General features: G+C 43.5%; 1 protein-coding gene across 1 annotated transcript in view; it reads right to left on the reverse strand.

The window, feature by feature from the left end:
- SEMA3A (semaphorin 3A) overlaps positions 1-19665 on the reverse strand; it is a 196935-nt gene that overhangs the window by 39004 nt on the left and 138266 nt on the right. The window contains exon 6 of the mRNA XM_035137741.3: positions 19501-19620. Coding sequence (XP_034993632.1) covers positions 19501-19620 — 120 coding nt within the window. The remainder of the gene's footprint in view (positions 1-19500; positions 19621-19665) is intronic.

Consider the following 19665-nt stretch of genomic DNA (forward strand, 5'->3'; position numbering starts at 1 on the left):
GCTGGTTTTTTTTTAATGTATATATATACACTCAGAATAACTCCTTCAACCAAGCACTAATCCTTTTGAAATTTTGCAGGATACTTCCCTAGAGGCACATCAACAGTGCATGCTATTTTTCATGCAAAGGGGCACCCACTTTGACTTTCAAGTGTTATAGCTGTCATCATTGCACCTCAGCATGCCACAACATCTTCCCGTATGGTGGTATCAACAACAGACTTGTACAAAATCCAAAACAAATACTGTACAACTGTAGAATTTCTCCTCCCTAGTCACAAACAATCTGTGTTGAAGTGCATTAAAAATAACAAACTTCAAAAAAAGAAAAAGAGAGAGAGAGGAAAAAATGTCTAGAACATGATTAAGCATGATCAAAGAAGGATAAAGCCACAGTGGTAAGCTTTCTCAACTTTAACCAGGTCTCTGATCTCTCTGCCAAATCTAAAAATAGACCTTGGTTTACAACAATCAAAGCAAATAATAAAATAATGTATACTCCCCATCTCTTTTCTTTAACAGGAAAAAAACCAGCATATTTGTTGTAACTCTAACAGTATTTCCTATAAACACTACATTTTGGGTGCCTTACTTCCATTAACAGTTCTTCCCAATTTTTATTGGCTAGAAACCACAATTAAGGCATCCTTGATCTAACAGATGCAACTGAAACAAGTGGCACGTAGCTGACTCTAAGATTCATTGTTTTCTTAAGCAATAGCAACATGTTTTGCTTGTCTCAGCATTTCTAAGTATTTCAAGCTCAGCTGAAGCTAAGGAAATTTCTTTTTTAAAAAAACCAATCTAATACTTTTTCTTAAGTATTTCTTGCCAGCTACATGACTAAAATATGAAAGGAAAACCAACACAAGAACATAAGGTAGTATTCCCAAATGAGTTATATTGAGGATTTAATTGTGATATATACCACAGATAACATGGACATTTGTTGTTAGTTATCAAGACGTTCTAACAATACTGAGCAAGCACATGTCCAGGAAGTCTAACAAGGGGCCTCTCTTGTAGGAGATGGCTTTCAAGAAGACTGAATTAATGTCCTCTTCATGGCCTGATTTTTGCCCATGTGCTAAATTAAGTAAAAGAATTAATTTTGGATATATTGTTTTACCATTTCGATGTTACAATTACTCTGGTTTAATGTATATTATTGGAGGCGTAGTTACAATAAAATGATAGAGAGGAAACAAGACCGAGATCAAGGAAGCAAAAGCCAACAGTGAGCAACAAAAACAGGAAGCAGCTTGGACGTAGGAAATAGTCTCTTTTTTCTTTCATTTTGATCTGGAAAGGTGAGAGGGGCACAGAGAAGGAATCAAAGTGTCCTCAGAGAGTCTGAAGGTGCACCTCAAGCTCACAGGTTACCAATGCAGAGCCTGCAGGAGCAAATGTACCCACAAAGGTCTTCCCTGGTACCCACATGGTTCTCCCTCTCCACCCCCAGTTGAAATTAGGGTTGAAAGAGGAAGTTATTCCTTGTTTGCTAAGAGCAGCATCTAAACAAAGGAACAGCATTCACTTCCGGTATACCTGAAGGAGCGTCTCCACCCCCATTGTTCTGCCCGGACACTGAGATCCAGCGCTGAGGGCCTTCTGGCGGTTCCCTCGTTGCGAGAAGCCAAGTTGCCGGGAACCAGGCAGAGGGCCTTCTCGGCAGTGGTGCCCATCGTGCGGAACGCCCTCCCATCAGATGTCAAAGAAATAAACAACTATCGGACTTTTAGAAGACATCTGAAGGCAGACCTGTTTAGGGAAGCTTTTAATACTGGATGAATCATTGTACTTTAATATTCTGCTGGAAGCCGCCCAGAGTGGCTGGGGAAACCCAGCCAGATGGGCAGGGTATAAATAATAATTTTTTTACTACTACTACTACCACTAATGTTCTGAAAGGCACTGATTGGTTGCAAATCAAACACCTCCATGTAAAACTAATCTCCCCCCCACTGCCAGCCCACCCTATAAGCCAGGGTGGCCCAACTTTTCCTGCCAAGTGGGCTGCAGGAGTACTTTGACACAGAACACGTGGGCCACACATTGCCTTGTTGTGCGGCGGGAGGAGAGTGAAGCCAAAATTTGACACTCCCCTCCAGTTTGCTACCTTCCCAAAGGTTTAGGGAAAGAAGCACAAGGCACTGGCAGGGTCCTAGAGCTCTCCCATCCAAGCTTTGGGAAGGAGGAAGGAGGAAGCCTCCTTACCTGGCTTTAGAAGGCAGCAAGAGGGCAAGGGGGCGCAGGGGCATCAAATGTTACCAAGCAATAAAGGCTTTGAGATCTGCAGGCACTTTGGACCCCCCCCCCCTATTATAAGCAATTGTCTATGATTATGATGCTCTTTCTGCTCTTTCAGAAGAGCTTGTGGTTGCAGGTGATTTGTATCATATATATTTCTCATTCCTGAAGACAGCAAATGGCACACCGTGGTCTGTAGGAATATTAGCCTGGATCTATGTTCTGCAATATAATTCTTTCGGCATTATTTCCCTCAGATATATTCTCAAGGAACACCATAATATATTGAATTAGAATTCATGACAGATGGAAAAAATAGATTGAAATGGGTCTTTCTTGTACTTGTCCTTTCATTTCAAACATTCACCTCTACCACAACTGATGTATTTGGACTATGAGGGGGATTGGAAGTGTTTAATGTGCATTTTCCTTCATGGATCAATGCCTTGTCGTGGCGAAGGGGCTTGAATAACTCAGAGAAGCTATGAGCTATGCCGTGCAGGGCCACCCAAGATGGACAGGTCATAGTGGAGAGTTTTGACTAAACGTGATCCACCTGGAGAAGGAACTGGCAAGCCACTCCAGTATTTTGCCAAGAAAACTCCATGGACAGGCGTGCTCTGGTCCATGGGGTCACGAAGAGTTGGACACGACTAAACGACTAAACAACAACAATGTGCATTTTCACTGATTTTTTTAAAAAACTGAAATCACTTGCTAAGGCAATGAAGAAGGGGGAGAGGAAGACTGGCCATTTTGGATTTCCGATTTGTTTTACTAGTTGGGGATTGGCGAGGGAGTGGGAGGGAGATGATACTTCTTTGTCTGGAAAATTGTCAAATGCCACACTTTATATTCAGAAAAGCCTGTTGAGAAAGAAGAAAAAAAAGCAAGCAAGAAAATGTTGAGCTGTGGTATAATTATCAGTTCCCAAGGCCTTTGTTCTTAAAGAGACAACAATAGTTTTGATTCTCTGTAATGACTAATTATATGGCGAAGAAAAAAATGAACACAGAAGTTCAGTGAAATTACACTGTAATTCTCCAAGTAAATTAGGTTTCTCACAAAACATTCCATATCAGCTGCCTAGCTTGCTTAATTTTAAGAAGGTAATTATCGGTGCTCACCATGTTTAGATGTGCTAACACGCTCACTATATAAATAAATCTGAATTTACACTGCTGAACTTGTGTGATCTGGCCATGAGATGATGCCTTGCATGTGTCAACCAGCCATTGCAGAAAGCATGTTCAGACTTGTGTTCAAACATGTGAATGTCAAAGTGTGCCATGCAAGCCCTGCCCTCAGTGCCCTTGTGCCCATCTGCCCCACATGGGGAGCATCTACAAGTGGCTTCTACTCATGTTCACTTGACTGCAAGTAAAGCCCACCATGACCCTGGCTCCCTGATCTTGCAGATCTGCTCATGCTCAAGCGAATGTGAGCAAAGTCACATGCAGAGCTTCCCTGCACACAACACAGGGAAGGTTGGGCACTACGCAGGTTGAGGGATGCTGAGATTCCTGCATAGCAGGGGGTTGGACTAGATGATCCTTGTGTCCCTTCCAACTCTACGATTCTATGCGCACAAGTTTCCTAGAGGTAGGGTTTGAATGTTAGAAGATGAGCAATTAAATAGTCCTGAGATGGTATATGGCTTAAACAACTCCTCACCCACAATAATACAACCACCAGACTTAACATGGGCACTGGCCTGCAATAAACCCAGATGCCAACTTTGCTGCCACATACACCCGGACAACATCATTACTGGCCCCAACAACATCCAACATACCATCTCAGGACTATTTAATTGCTCATCTTCTAACATTGTGTATGCCATCAAATGCCAACAGTGCCCTTCAGCTCTCTATATTGGACAAACAGGCCAAACCCTACGCCAAAGGATAAATGGACATAAATCTGACATCAGGAACCACAAGACAGAGAAACCAGTAGGAGAACACTTCAATCTCCCAGGACATTCTATACAAGATCTCAAAGCAGCTGTTTTATTACAGAAAAATTTCAGGAACAGACTGAAGAGAGAAGTTGCTGAATTGGAACTCATTACCAAGCTTAAAACCATGGAGCCACCTGGGATGAATAAAGATATTGGATTCTTATCTCATCATGCATGATCAAACTTTCGTTAGTGCCTCAGCCCTTGCTTTTTCCCCGCAGGACCAATTGCAGCCACCAGCAGTCGTTAACAGCCATCTACAGGTTTACCACTCCCATCAGCCCATCACCCATTTCCCCACCCACCCACCCCCACCCTCTGTATATATATAAGGGTCTGAAGCTTCTGTTTCAAGTGTATCTGAAGAAGTGTGCATGCACACGAAAGCTCATACCAAAATAAAAACTTAGTTGGTCTTTAAGGTGCTACTGAAGGAATTTTTTTATTTTTGCTTCGACTCAGACCAACACGGCTACCTACCTGTATATAAAAGGATGTCATATAGAGGAGGGAGAAAGATTGTTTTCTGCTGCTCCAGAGAAGCGGACACGGAGCAGTGGATTCAAACTACAAGAAAGAAGATTCCACCTAAACATTAGGGAGAACCTCCTGACAGTAAGAGCTGTTCGGCAGTGGAATTTGCTGCCAAGGAGTGTGGTGGAGTCTCCTTCTTTGGAGGTCTTTAAGCGGAGGCTTGACAGCCATCTGTCAAGAATGCTTTGATGGTGTTTCCTGCTTGGCAGGGGGTTGGACTGGATGGCCCTTGTGGTCTCTTCCAACTCTTTGATTCTATGATTCTATGGTTTTGAGATTGCTACGTGATGAACTACATAAAGGATTCTCAGGATATTGCCTACCTGCACCTGTCTTCCACATTCACAGTTTGTCTTGTGTAAAACCATCATGCTGTATTTTCTCCATGCCTGCCTTAACTCCTGTACCTGAGATTCATTAGTTTCTTCATGTTCCACTTACCCTCAGCCCTCACATTTGCATTTTAAACATTTAGTGCTTTCTTCTTTGCAGACTCAGAGCTGCAAATCTGGGGTCACATTGAATATATTTTTTGTGCATCTTATAATTAACTTTCACAGCTAGAGTAGACAAACTTGACACAAAATCTATTAAAGGAAGATTAAATCCACGGTGCCAGTTAAGTTTGAAATAAGCAATGGTTGAATGATTGTGTGTGTTTTTGTGTTTTTTACACTAACCTGTCATGTTAGTGAAATAACACAAAATTCATCAAGAGATAGAAACAACAGTTGGCAGAGCAGAGGACAAAAAATATTCTTCATTACCCCTTTTGGTATTCAGTGTTATCACATCAATTATGACAGCCCTGTTTGGTATTCATGTGGCTAGAATGTGTAATTTCAAATTTAATTTAGCAACAGAAAATGTGAAGAATAAACACCCGTATTTTAGCTCAGAGGATCTCATTTATGGGCTATTCACTGATGTGATATTGCTGAGTTTTTTGTTTTTTGGTGTTTTTTTTTTAAGAGCAAATTTGGACGGGGAAGAAGGGGGGAGTTGTTTGAATCAAAAGGGAAAGATACAGAACAGGCTAGTTTGGTCACACAGTCCATCTTCCTGTCACTGTATGTGTGTTCTCTCTCTTTTGTACTTTAAAGGTCAGCTCTAGTTTACTAAAGTCTGTCAAGTATCTTCCCTAATGCATACTTTGAAAAATCAACACTGATATGCATTCTTGTGACTTTAGCAATGCAGTGATTTTGCAGCTTATCACAACCCATTTCTGCAAAGGGGAGTGTGTGCCTCTGTGAAAGGGTGTGTGGAAATGTTGCATTATAAGTGAGAAGACAGCACTTGTGTAGTCACAAGCCAATTGTGAAATAGGCCAGAAAACGAATCTGCTCTGACTGGTTGTATTTAAAGCAGGCATGCTATTTTTTGTTTAAAACCAAGTGTCTGTCATTGGACAGGTGCACACAGTTTAGGAGACACAGTGCAACTTGCTTCCGAGGAAAAACGCACAGAAATGCACTTGCTCGCATGAGGAAGGTGGCCAGGGAAAAGCTTGATATTGTGACACAGAAATATAGGTACATCCAAATATGGTCAGATCTGTGCTTAGCTCTGTCCCCTGCAGGTATCCCCACCCATTTAGAACACACACTCTGGAAAAGAAAGAAGAAAGTTGGGAAGGAGTGAATAGAGAATAAATGAGAGAGAGAGAGAGAGAGAGAGAGAGAGAGAGAGAGAGAGAGCATACAAGAGAGGAATGAGCAATATGGTGAAAAAATAAAAGTGAGCCCCATGTTGTCAGTTGAAGCAAAATATCAGACAATCTGGAAGACTGATAGGAAGCTTCATTGTGGTATACAATTCTGTGTGTGCCTGAAAATGCATCCGCCTGCAGAATACAAATCAGGGGCTACATTATATAAATGAAAATATCCCCCAAGATTAGTAGTCACGTTGTATCCTTCCACCTCATCTATCTTGCTGCTAAAGTAATTGAAAATACATTTTCTTTACAAAATCAAGACAAGCTGTGCAAGCAACGAAATAAATCACCATGTACATAATTCTGACAGTGCTATTGTTGGCCTAACTTGTTGGGCTCTAATGCAGAATGCATACGGATCATTTTCTCCAGGCTACAAGGCTAGGATATGCTGCTGCTGCTCTCTCTTTCTCCCTTCCCATGTTTGTAGCTCTTATTTTAACCTTTTAAACTCACTTTAGGATACTTTTATTTGCCAGCTTTGCAAGACACTGTATCTGTCTGCTCCCAAATCCTCCTTTTTACAGTTATCTTTAAAACCTTTTATTATTTCCTGCTATGTTTGCCATAAAGTCAATCCGTTCTTTTATCTTTTGATTCCCTGGACTTTGATTTCCTGCATGGAATCCCCCTGGTTGATTTTCAGTCTTCCAACCAGTCAAGGAAATGCTCCATTCATATTTCTATTGTGGAAGGGGGAGATAGATCTATGGTGAAGCATATATGTTGCAGACAGAAGGTGCCAAATCCAACCCCTGGCCGGTCCATTTCAAAAGACCGGCTAGCTGATACTGGGAAACTCACCGACTTAAGACTCTGGGTAACCACCTCAGCCTTCAAAAAAGTGTGGCCTGGGTCCACTGAACAAATGTGAAGGCAGAAACTCAAAACTGAAACCACATTTTGTAATTACCCTTAGAGTGCAGTTGTTGAAGGGAAAGGGCTTGCCCATGTTTTTGTTTAATGTGGATGATAAGCTTCCTTGTATTCATTGTCCATATGATGTTCTCTAGATCACTGCTTACTCAAACTTTTACCTCCTTCAATCTGGATTTTCTCCTTTTTGGAGTATCCCAGGTATGAGAAAAGCTAGATTAAGGAAAGGAAAGCGTAGGAGGGCAGTGATGTAGAAGAGAACATCACATGGACAATTAAAGAAGGTACAGGAAGCTTATTGTCCTCATCGCACATCAGTATGGATGAGGCCAAAGATGGGATCAGGGGCCTCTTAAGGTTCTCTTCCAGGACTGTTCTGCCACAGAAAACCAAGCATTTGACCAAAGGGGGGGATAGTCAAGGTGTTTTCTGCTAGAAGAGCGTGGGTAAAATGTGAAGAAGCTCATTTCTTTCCTATGCTGGTCTTCTATTCAGCTGCTAGATTGTGTAAGAACAACAACAACAACAACAACAACAACAACAACAACAACAATTTTTTATTCATCCCCCAGCCACTCTGGGCAGCTTCCAACAAAATATTAAAATATAGAAATCCATCAAACATTAAAAGCTTCCCTAAACAGGGCTGCCTTGAGATGCCTTCTAAAGGTCGGCTAATTGTTGTTCTCTTTGACCTCTGGTGGGAGGGCATTCCACAGGGTGGGTGCCACTACCAAGAAGGCCCTCTGCCTGGTTCCCTGTAACTTGGCTTCTCATAGCGAGGGAACCACCAGAAGGCCCTCAGCGCTGGACCTCAGTGACCGGGCAGAACGATGGGGGTGGAGATGCTCCTTCAGGTATACTGGACCGAGGCTTAAAAACAAAACAAAGCCCTAAAAAACGGGCCAAGTAGCAATTCCCACAGTGGAAAACCATTGGAGATTCTCTCTGATAAAGTAGCCTTGAACCATAGTTTCACAAATGCCTTCTCCCTGCAATGCAGGAATCTCAGCGAGATCATACATCCAACCTCTGCTTATAAACCTCCAAGGAAGGAGAGTCCACCACATAACCATACATACTTTGAGTAAAAAGGAAAATGAAGCAAAAGCAAAATGCTTCGGGGAGTTTCATCTGTAACTCTGTTAAGGTGATCTGCCTGGAATGGAGTGCTCAAGGAGCAGGACAAAGTTGGTAGTGGAACACTTTCTATAAACTCTTGAAATTGATGCTCCATCACACACACACACACACACATCAAGGGATAAAAGCTCTGATAGGACTATTCCAATGAAAATGCAGCTGTTTCATTTAAAAAGCCCAATGCACAGCGTAATTTTGTTGCCAGTTTTCCTGTAATGCCATGAAACTGTACAGTATTGTATTACATGATATAGTCATTGTTCTTCTTTATGTTAGCAGGTGGTCCACCAATAAGCCAATAAACTATGGTGCATCTCTGACTTAACATTTTAACTGTGCGATAAGTTTTATTTGGCTTTTTATGATGCAGGAAGATCACTTTATCTCTCTCCTCCGCCACACAAATGAAACCAAAGGTGGGGTGAAAATGCATAGATGTGTTTGCTGAACCATTTTGGGGAGCCTGGTCATCTCTCTCTCGCTCGCTAAGGCCTGCCAGAGAGATGAAGCAGAGCCAGAGAACAGTCTCGAGTGATAAAATGGGGGGGGATGCAGGCGGGAGTCCATATTTTAATGCTCCTGGGTACAAAGATCCAGGCCATTTGTAAATGAGCACATACCTCAGAGAGAAAGCTTTTACACAGTCTGAACCTCATATGTGTATTTTTAATTGCAATTAAATAATAATAATAATACATGTAAGGTTTTTGTAACACTGAGAAGTTGTAAAAGAAGGAGGAGGACGAGGACGAGGACGAGGAGAAGAAGGAGAAGAAGGAGAAGAAGGAGAAGAAGGAGAAGGAGAAGGAGGAGAAGGAGAAGGAGAAGGAGAAGGAGAAGGAGAAGAAGAAGAAGAAGAAGAAGAAGAAGAAGAAGAAGAAGAAGAAGAAGAAGAAGAAGAAGAAGAAGAAGAACCCTCACACTCCCAATCTGAAGTGGTAGATAGTTACAGGTAGGTCTGCCATAGTTACAGCTGCCATAGTTACAGTGGTAGATACCGTAGTTACAGGTGTTGGTCTGCCATAGTTGAAACAAAATAAAAAAAAACCTTCCAGTAGCACCTTAGAGACCATTAGTAGCACCTTAGAGACCAATTCGTGTGCATGCACACTTCTTCAGATACATACAAGTGGTAGAGCTCAGAATGCTCTCATTCCAGCCAGATTGGTACACAAGAAGTTGTGGAATGAACTGCAAATGCTAGCTTTTAAAGGGTATAAAAAGTTGTTGCCAAGAGAAAAGTAACCACAGCTCCAGCACATCCCTTTGCAAATTCGGCATTTTAGGCAGTCTATGCTTGTTTTTGTTTTACATTGTTGTTTTGTTGTTTAGTCGTTTAGTCGTGTCCGACTCTTCGTGACCCCATGGACCAGAGCACGCCAGGCACTCCTGTCTTGCACTGCCTCTCGCAGTTTGGTCAAACTCATGTTGGTAGCTTCGAGAACACTGTCCAACCATCTCGTCCTCTGTCGTCCCCTTCTCCCAGTGCCCTCAATCTTTCCCAACATCAAGGTCTTTTCCATGAGGTCTTTTCTCTTCTCATGAGGTGGCCAAAGTATTGGAGCCTCAGCTTCACGATCTGTCCTTCCAGTGAGCACTCAGGGCTGATTTCCTTCAGAATGGATAGGTTTGATCTCTTCGCAGTCCATGGGACTCTCAAGAGTCTCATCCAGCACCATAATTCAAAAGCATCAATCCTTCGGCGATCAGCCTTCTTTATGGTCCAGCTCTCTTGTTTTACATAGGAAACCATGAAAAATTGTTTCCAGCATATGCAGTGCAAAGGGGTGATCCCCATATTACCGCCTCATTTTGTTGTATGCAGTCCTATTTTCCTAGAAAAAGAGGTGCTGGAACTCACCACAGACGCAGCCTCCTCTGTTGTCTTAGAATGGCAGTGGGACCCACCTGAGTTCCAGTGACTTCTGGCTGCAAAAAAAGCTCTGGTTGTGTGTGTAAGCTAGGTCTGTTTTTGAGGTAACCACATCAACATAAAAGCTATTTTCTGATTCTGAGTATAAACTGACATTCCAAAAATGCATTCAAAACTCCATATAGCACAACTATCTGAATGGATGCAGATTCAGGTCCACAAGGGTATGTTTTCATTTAGTTTCCATCAATGTGCTGTGATGTCAAAACCCTCATGCATTGGCCAAATTCAGTTTCAAAGCATTCATCGATGGAAGATTTACACACCCACAGATTCTTATGCTTTAAATGCAAGAGAGTTTTGAAGCAATCTCATACCAGCTATCAGTTTGATATCATCCATGACATTATTTGATTTTCAGAATGGCAAAGGTTGAGCTCACTGAACTATAAACAGTTTGAAACATGGAGAGCAATCCCACGACACATCTCGTCACAAGCTGTAATTTAAATCATGTTGTATGCTAAGCCGAAAAGGCAGCACAGCTCTCAAAGGACACAAGGAAATTTGCAGTCATATTTCCGCTGCAATCCTGTAACTGCAAATTTGTTGTCTTCCTTTAATGCAAAAGGCAGACGTCTGTAATTGAGAACAGCATTCAGTTCATGTTTATTCAGAAGCAAATCCCATTGATTTCTACGTGAGGGTGTGCACTTTGCGCTGTGCATTTGCATATGGAAATGCTCACCCCCAAAGCACTGTCTTGGTTGCATGTTGAGGTCACTGGACATCCTCCCTGGGACAGATCTGCACTGACTTCCACTAGCCCTCTATGGAAGTCAGTAGGTAAACACCCCGCGAGAGAGGACTGAGCTGTGTGTGTCAGGCCCTTCCACCTCTCGCCGAATGTTCCCCGAGGCTCTTTGCTCTGGTATGGCCCAATTCCCCTTGCAGGGGTACTGACGAGAGCCCTTCGAGCCCCAGGATTCCTTTAACGGAATACCTCTATATGCAGCACCAATTTTGAGGGGTAGGCCCAGCCTTTCCATACCCCTCCACCAACCAATTTTTAACCAATGCCTAACCGCCAACCTTACAAGTTATGACGATTTGCTACACAGTAGGCAAAAACCAAATGGCAACAGCCAATCAGCCAAATGGACAAAATTCCTACCAGGCCCCTGCTCCGAAGCAAGTGACGCCATGACAGGAATAACAATGTCAATCGCAATAAGCCCTTAAATAACCACAATAAGCCCTTAAAGAGGGCGGGCGGGCGGGAGATCCGTTGCACTTGGCAAAAGTGAAATTGGCAGTAACACGCAGGAGTTTATAAAGGCTATGGCTGTCAATCAAAACTTGCAACATTACTTTCTGCCCAGCAACACAAAATATGCCCAGTCACCAGGGCCTGCTCTAGGGGTAGACTGGGTGGCGCGGGGCGACAGGGCGACAGGGGGGCGCTGCACGGCGAAGCCGCATGGAAACCACACTGCGTGCTGCACCCGCCCACCAGCCGCGGTAAGAAACGGGGCGGGGTGGGGGCGCCGGAGCGATCCGTGCACCAGGGCACCCGACCCACTTAAGACAGCCCTGCCAGTCACTCAGTGGCCATCATGCCTAACCTACCCAGCAACCCCAGGGGTCGTCCTGTTTACCCTTCCACAATTTGTGCTCTCCATGAATGGCGAACCCGTTTTCCTATATGCAGACTATCAGGATCAGAGGATGTCTTCATACTGTATGTATATTTCTCATCCAACTTACTGGGCCTGCTGTCTTCTACCTGGCTCAGCCCAAAGGGTTTTGCTGAAGGATGGCACCTGCCAAGCCCTGAGCATTCAGACCTGATGATCAGCTCCTTGTCTAGTCTTCTGAAGCCCCTTGCAAAGTAAGACCTGACTACCCACTGACTGTTGAATCTTGTGGAACACCTTGGAAGGCGCTTTGCAGACTTTTACCCACATGGTCTGGTTTCAAACTGTGGGCAATTTTTTTTTAAAATTCACCTGTCATCACTGTGGTGTCAGGTGACTGACACGTGGGTGACCCCGCCCACCTGTCAAACTTGGCTGGAGATTGGGCTGGAGTCAGTTACAATCTGGCCAGTAGGCGGACCTGCCCATCTCTGCCCTATAGTGTTCTATTCAGCTTGTTATTCAGCACTTTGCAATGTACATGTGGATCAACTTAATATCTGTTTACAAAGCTCCCTTAATGGAATAAGTGGCAAGATTTAGAGGAATAATAGATTGCCCCAGGGTAGGAAATATTTTTAAGCTGAGCACACTCTGTCCTGAGAAGAACTATTCCATGATGGAGCACCCTTGCTTATAGGTGAGTGATTGATGAAGGATAGGATAAACCAGTGGTCATAGTCATAGGTACACACACACACACACACACACACACAATTTAATTCGTCTAGATTTCCTGGTACCTGGTGAAGAACTGAATTCAAAAATATATTCACTTTTTTATGCGAGTCATGGAAAATATTGGAGGTGGAGTGGGGTGAAGGTGCACACAATTTAAAATATATCATTCATGTGGGGAGGATCAATTTCCGTATCTTTCGTAAACAGAGCATATGAAGAATATCTTGAAGCGTTTACTTGAAGAAATCACCCACCATAAATTATGGAAGTGTGTTTAAAACATATTTATTCTGGTGTGGTATTTTTTTAATAACGTGCAGGTATGAATCATAAAACCCCATAGGTGCAAACTGCATGAAAGTTTTATTCTGAAAAACAATGCAAAGTTTGCACCCTGGAAATGTTATCTCCTGTTTCCTGTCTATTGTTGCCAGGTGGTTGACCTCCTTTTTGCCACATGAATCATCCTAATGTTGTTGCAGGAACTGAATTTATTGACAAATAAGCTTTGTCAGCTCATTGCTACTCACAAATAGCAGCTTTACATCACACTGGGCAAAATTCAACAGGAAGCTGACCTGTGTAATGAATGGGAAGGATTTCAAAGCACAGTAGGTCTTCACTGTGTAGGCTTTACAGTTAGATTTGGGTATTTCTAGTGTTTCTGAAAAGTATGGGCATGGCAGGTGCCGGTAATTTTCAAAAAGGAGGCAAGTTCCGGTGTTTCTGGTCTGCCATAGAAGAACTTGTCTTCTTTTTGTTTCCATTTTCTCAATACTTTTTCTCTCTTTAGGTCCACTCATAATTTTTCAGACTGAACATTTTAAAGGTTAACTAATGAGATGCCACTTAAATAACTTTACACAACCCCATACCAATTCCAGTAAAATAAATGCTCCATGTAATATTAAAGTATACCTACACATTCTAAAGGTAAAACCAACCCATTATAGGGGCAAGCTTCTTGGCTGCTATACTGCAGAATTAATTACCTGTCAAATTATTTTAGTATTTGTATTAAAACACAGATACAAATTTGAGCAATCGGGGACTACGCGGTTTTTAATTAAAATTACCTGATTGTGCCCATAGGCTTCAGACAGACTGTGGTTGCAATTTTACGCGCACTTGAAAGTTCTGCTATCAGACAGACTTGCTTCTGGGTGAGCAGGAAAGGGATTAGGCAATTAAACTAATTTCAAAATCCTAAAATTTGGATTGAATATGTGCGTTTCCTTTCTGTCTTTCTAGTACAGTATTTCCCTTTGGGACAATTTTTACTGCTCAATTAGAAGGCAATTCCCCACCCCATTGCAGAGCCTCACACTCATCTATGTCTCTCCGGCTCCAAGAGTCAATTAGCATTAACCAGCTTCATGCAGATGGACATATATAATCCATCTCTCCCCCCCCCACTCCACCCCACCTTTATGGCTCATGCGCTCCAGCCACATCACACTTAACCTTTGCCATGGTTTCTCCAAAGAAGAATTTGTTTCACTCCATTCATGTCCTACCCTGTTTGGCAAACCACACTCCGGTGTCGCCCTGGGCCTTTGTATGGAACACACTAATCTGATTGTTCTTCCACTCTACAAACTCTGGGTCAACAATCAGGCTCTTGCCAGAAACTAATTAATTTGCAAACAGTCCCTGTTTTCACAGAGGGGGAGCTATTGAGAGCGATGTCAGCGCCCCAGTGACATGCATTGTGTTCTGTGCAATTCTCCCCACTCATTTCAACCACACACATGAACTCCAATTATGCAGTCAACAGTAAATCTCTGAATGCCCACCAGACTCTGGCCATGGTGGCCAGGAAAGAGGAAATTCATATTGACGAGGTCAATGCTAATTAAACTAATTGTCGCAGAAGAAGGGGGAGGGGAGGGAGTCAAGTCAGACATTCAAGATCCAGTGACGTCGTCACCCATGATGCTTCTTCTTCTCCAACTGAAATCAACATGGTTAAGATTCATGTCCATGTTTATGTCTGCAGACTACTTCCCTGTGTTCAGGAATAAACCACAACTGACTCAAATATACTGGAGAATATACTGTCCCATTGACAGCTTTGGCTCTTTTTGGACAGAGAACTGCCTGGCAGAGCTAGCCCAGAAAGTGGCACAGCAATCAAACACACAGGAGTCCATTGGGTGTAACTTCAGATGACTTAGTCAAGGTAGCAGACAGCTCTCAAAATATTGCCAGAAAGTGCTGTGTGACTGTTATAAGATGATCAAGGTCATGCTTCCCATCCCAAAGGCTGTGAAATTATGAGGGCATTTCCCCCCCCCTCTCTCTCACTGAATACTCCCTCAACTTCTATAGTACTCAGCAGCTTAAGGACAATGTCTCTGGAGAACTTGGCATGGTTATTTTCCCACTTAGTTTTTTCCCTAAAAGCCACAGAAAGTATGCTAGAAACATCAAGAAGCTTTACAAAACTGAATAAAAAGCAAGGACATAAGATGAAAAAATCCCATAACATTTTTTTTTTCTCTCTCTCTCTCTCTCTTTAAACTCAGCTCTGCGTAAAGGGAATACAATTATTTATTTCCTTGCAGAGAGAAGTGGAGGGAGTTGGACAAAAACATCTCTCTGTCTGCCCCTAATATTGAAATTTGCTGAACTTAAGATTTTTTTACAGTGCAAGCTGCCGGTCTGAAGATTAAGAATCTTTTTGTCAAAAAAGTAAAAACTGCAAAAAAAGAAAGTGTGTGTGTGTGTGTGTGTGTTAAGGATGAGGGAGGAATATGTTCAATTAGCATTTTGATGCAAACCTACCAGATATGTCTTTCCTGAAGGAAGATATGAAATGAGACACAGTTCTCCTTCAGAACTAGTCCGAATGGAGATGCAGTTCTTCAGCCAAAGAATGCATTCAGAAATGTGCACATTTATGAAAAGCACATACAAAAAAGTGTACATTAGTAAAAAAATAATGTGCAAAATGCATTTTATTATAGGAAAATTGCTTGCAAAACTTGTGTTAAAATTAGTACGAGTAGAAGTGTACATGAAAATGCATATGAATTTGTGTAGGCTGGTTTAAAAAAAACAAAAAACCTCATGCAGAGAAACCAAACTTGAGAGATTCTTCCCTCCCTAGTGTGCATATGAGTGGGATGAATTAAGAGACCTCTCTCAGTTCCCTAAGGTAGCCGGAAAAGACTTTAGGGGGGGTGTCCTCCGCCCCCACAGCCCCTTCAGCCTGCAAAAAAGAGGCCTAATAGACAGCTGATTTGCTAGAAAGTGCTGTACAATGAACTAGGTTTCCAGGGCAGACAAATCGACCTGGAAAGGGTCCCCTGAGTTTGAACACTATTACTCTAAAGGCACCATGTGCAAGGAGTATAACCCAATAGTCTGCCTTTGGTAAGTCACAGAGATACACACATTTGAATTCCATAAAGGCTTCTGGCTACTAAAGGCTTTGATTTCTAGAGGGGTTGCAAGCTCTGTGTAGGTAATCTTACCCCTCTCTGTCTTCTGGCCATTTCCATTTCCTGATCCTCTCAGATGCATCCTTAGTGCTAACTTGGGAAAATCAGTTCTCACATTCAGCGCTGAGAGACTGGCGAGCGCAATTCAAAAGGAGAGAGGGGAATGCCACAATTCCGGCAACCAGCCATGGGGACAGTGGACAATGACTGCGCTCTCTCACTGCATAAATCCTCCTGACTCAGCTGTCAGTGTGTGGTTCTATGGCACAAAAGCAGCATTTACTTGCATGACTGAGCTAGGGCAGGTTATCCTTGGGATCAATCAGCTGGCGAGAGTTAAGATATTATTCCGAAAGATTCTTTGGTTATAGGTCCACAGAAAGCCAAAAGAATAATAATAATAATCTCCCCTTTCACCCGTTGACATTCTCTGAAGTCCAGCTATCTTGACTAAAATTAGAGTGAAAGTAAAACTAAGGAAATAACTGTTTCCAAAGTATTTCTCACAAATGGCACACACCCCATTCTCATGATGCTAACATCGAGCAGAGCCATATGTTTGGCAGAGGTTCATAGTTGTAATTTATATTGCGTTAGCGCCTACAGGGCTCCCAATCAGTGAGTCATTACATCTGGTGCAGGGTGCCCATTGAATTAAAAGGCATTCCTTCCCCCTCCCCTTCCCTCACTGCCACTTCTGCCTTAGTTTACAGCACAAGTCCAAAGCCATTGTGGAATTTCCTTGTGACAGTGGGCAGCAATTGGTTCTCAAAGGCAGAGCTTTTGTGATTCCGACTTTTGCAGCTGGAGTGTTAAAGAACCCAAAGGTGTGGCGTGAGCACTTGCCTAAAGATGTGGCTTGAAGCAAATCAAACCCACATGGCTGGAATGACAAATGCCACCTCCAAAACGTATTGAAAGTTTTTAGAAAAAGGGATGCGGAGCTCATAGGTGTCGGCAGCATGGGAGGGAAGCACTTAGGGAGATACCGCCTGCCTCCTGAAAGAGAGTATGGGAGGAAAGCTGAGCTAAGCAGGCACCCAGACAGCACAAAGGAAAAGTGTGAATTGAGAAAAGATGGAAGCGGGAACCCAAGAAGACGCCAGCCTGGGGCTTTGTGTGGGCTGCGAATGGCTATCTATATAAGTAAAAATGTAAATGTCCGTTTGTACAAAATCAAAAATCTCAGAAAGTTCTTGACCGATTGCTTTGAAATTTTGACACAACATTGCATTCAAATACGGGAGTGTTTGCATATAATTAGATTATATAGATGTCACACCTGTGACAGGTAAAAACATGCTTTTGTGGGAAAACAGCACCATCTGTTGGACATCAAAGCAACACACCCCATAGTAATTTTTTTACTCCCAGGATGCCTTGGGGTGCATGGTGGCGTCCTTCCGGCATGAGCGCGCAGAGGGTACTGGGAGCGGGTGCCCACCGGCTCCTTCTGGGAGAGCGGGGCCGGCTCCTGTCCCTTTGCCACCGCTGCCTCACCTCTCCCCGCTGCCCCTGACATGTCCACCTTCGATAAGGAACTGCACCTGGCCCACCTGCCCCCTTGCCCGCCGGGATCTGCCGGGGGAAGCGGCCAGGCCCTCCCCAAAATGTGCATATGGTATGCGAGGGGGAGAGAGGGGGATCGGGGTGGAGGGTGACATCCCGTGCGGGGAAGATGATGTCACCCGGTGGGGGCAACAGAGAGAGGGCTGTCGTTACGTCATGTACCTGTCCTGGGAAGCAGGCGCCCTGACTGAGCCACAGCAACGTGTGGCTGAGTACAACTACTTGAAAATAAAAAAGACCTTTCCTCTCTGATAGCATGGTCCGGATCGGTGCAAGGAGGAGCAGGAAGAAGAGCAGGAGCAGTTTGCACAGTGGGACGGAGCTGCAGGAACAGCCTCCCAGCAAGGGAATCACTGTGGAAGGCGAGGGACAAGGCAGTGACAAAATCTGAACTCTGTGGACTCCACTGGTGTGCCTGCGCAGTCCCAACTCCATGCTGTCTTTTGCCTCTTCACCTCCCTCTCCCAATAGTGATGCCCCTGCAAAGGGGCTCTTATGGCAGCTCTGCCCCAAGAGGTGAGCCACAGCCATGGAAGAGGCTCTCAAAGGCCAGGCATTCAAGACCACACTAGGGTCACCAGGATACTGGAATATAGTGGGGAACATCAGGCCTTTCCCCTGCCCAATGCTACCCTCCAGTCCCTATCTGGGACTCACCGAATACCACACCCCTCACTGGCTAGCTCTGTGCCCCCTCCCAAATTTATACCACCAGCCATATCAGGTTCAACTCATTGTCTGCCGCATTAGGGAGATCACATAAGTTCCAACTATCACAGCCAAGTGAGTCATTTCAGCCTACACTCAGCCTCAATCTGCTGGTGACTGCACTGCACTCAGCTAATCTTGCTAAATGAGCTATTTTAAGGCTGGAAATGGATGCATCCTTAAATGTTAGCAGATCCCATTGGACCGGCTCAGGGGAAAAAAAATGATCTAGTTTTTTGTTTGTTTGGTGTGTCTATGTAAACAATCAGAATAATTTCTGAGATTATCCAAGGAGAGCTTTAGAGCTGAAACAGATTATACTGAAACAGGAAAGGTCTTTTCAAAATCCGAGAGTGTGGACTTTATACCAACTGCTTGCTCAATAATAAAGTTCTCACTGGTAGTCCTTTTCTATGTCTGTGATGAAACTTCCTCGGGAAATTTGCTTGTCTAACAGAAGCAGAGCTCCTAAGGCCTTCCAGCACGGTTTAAAGGCAGGATAGTCAACTGGTGGCCTATGAACCAGAACTAACCCCTAAAAAGATTTTTCTCTGATTCCTGGGGACTCACAAATTTTAATCAAGATATAGTAAAAGAAAAGTTACCCATGGCTTTGTTAATGAAGAACAGGAAAATGTACATCTAAATATTGGCATGTGATCATATGCCTGAGCCCATGTGCTTCACAGCTGGGAGGACCTTAGTGCCAAATGTGCCAATTTTATTATGCAGTCTGACTCCACAGTGCATGGGGATGTCGGGGCAGGGAATCGGTTTGCAGAACTGGCTCTCAGTTCACAGAATAGAGCAGCTCTCAATAATACAGAAGCTGCCCCTCTCCATCTTAAGGCAAAATCCACACTCTACAAATAACAATGGGATTAAAATCAAAGCACACATAAAATCAAGCCCAATTCGTTTCATTCATTTGTGGCGATACCATTGTGGTGCTGAGCGACTGTGAATGAGTGTTGCACATTGAAGTTAACTAGCCATCGTTTAAAACTATGGAAAGTGGATAAACGATATTCCTGACTTACCGTTAAGCCACCGGGAGTCGTGCTGCTCTGTCCTGATTGGGTGATGGTGCCCCAGCGTCCGGAAAATGGCAAAATCTCTGCCCATGAAATCTGCTGCCGTTCCAGAATAAAGCTCACCATCTGTAACATTGCATGAAATTGCACAGAATATCAGCCACTCAGTGA

This window comes from Zootoca vivipara, chromosome 5, assembly GCF_965207765.1.
Source record: "Zootoca vivipara chromosome 5, rZooViv2.hap1.1, whole genome shotgun sequence".
Lineage (NCBI taxonomy): Eukaryota > Metazoa > Chordata > Lepidosauria > Squamata > Lacertidae > Zootoca > Zootoca vivipara.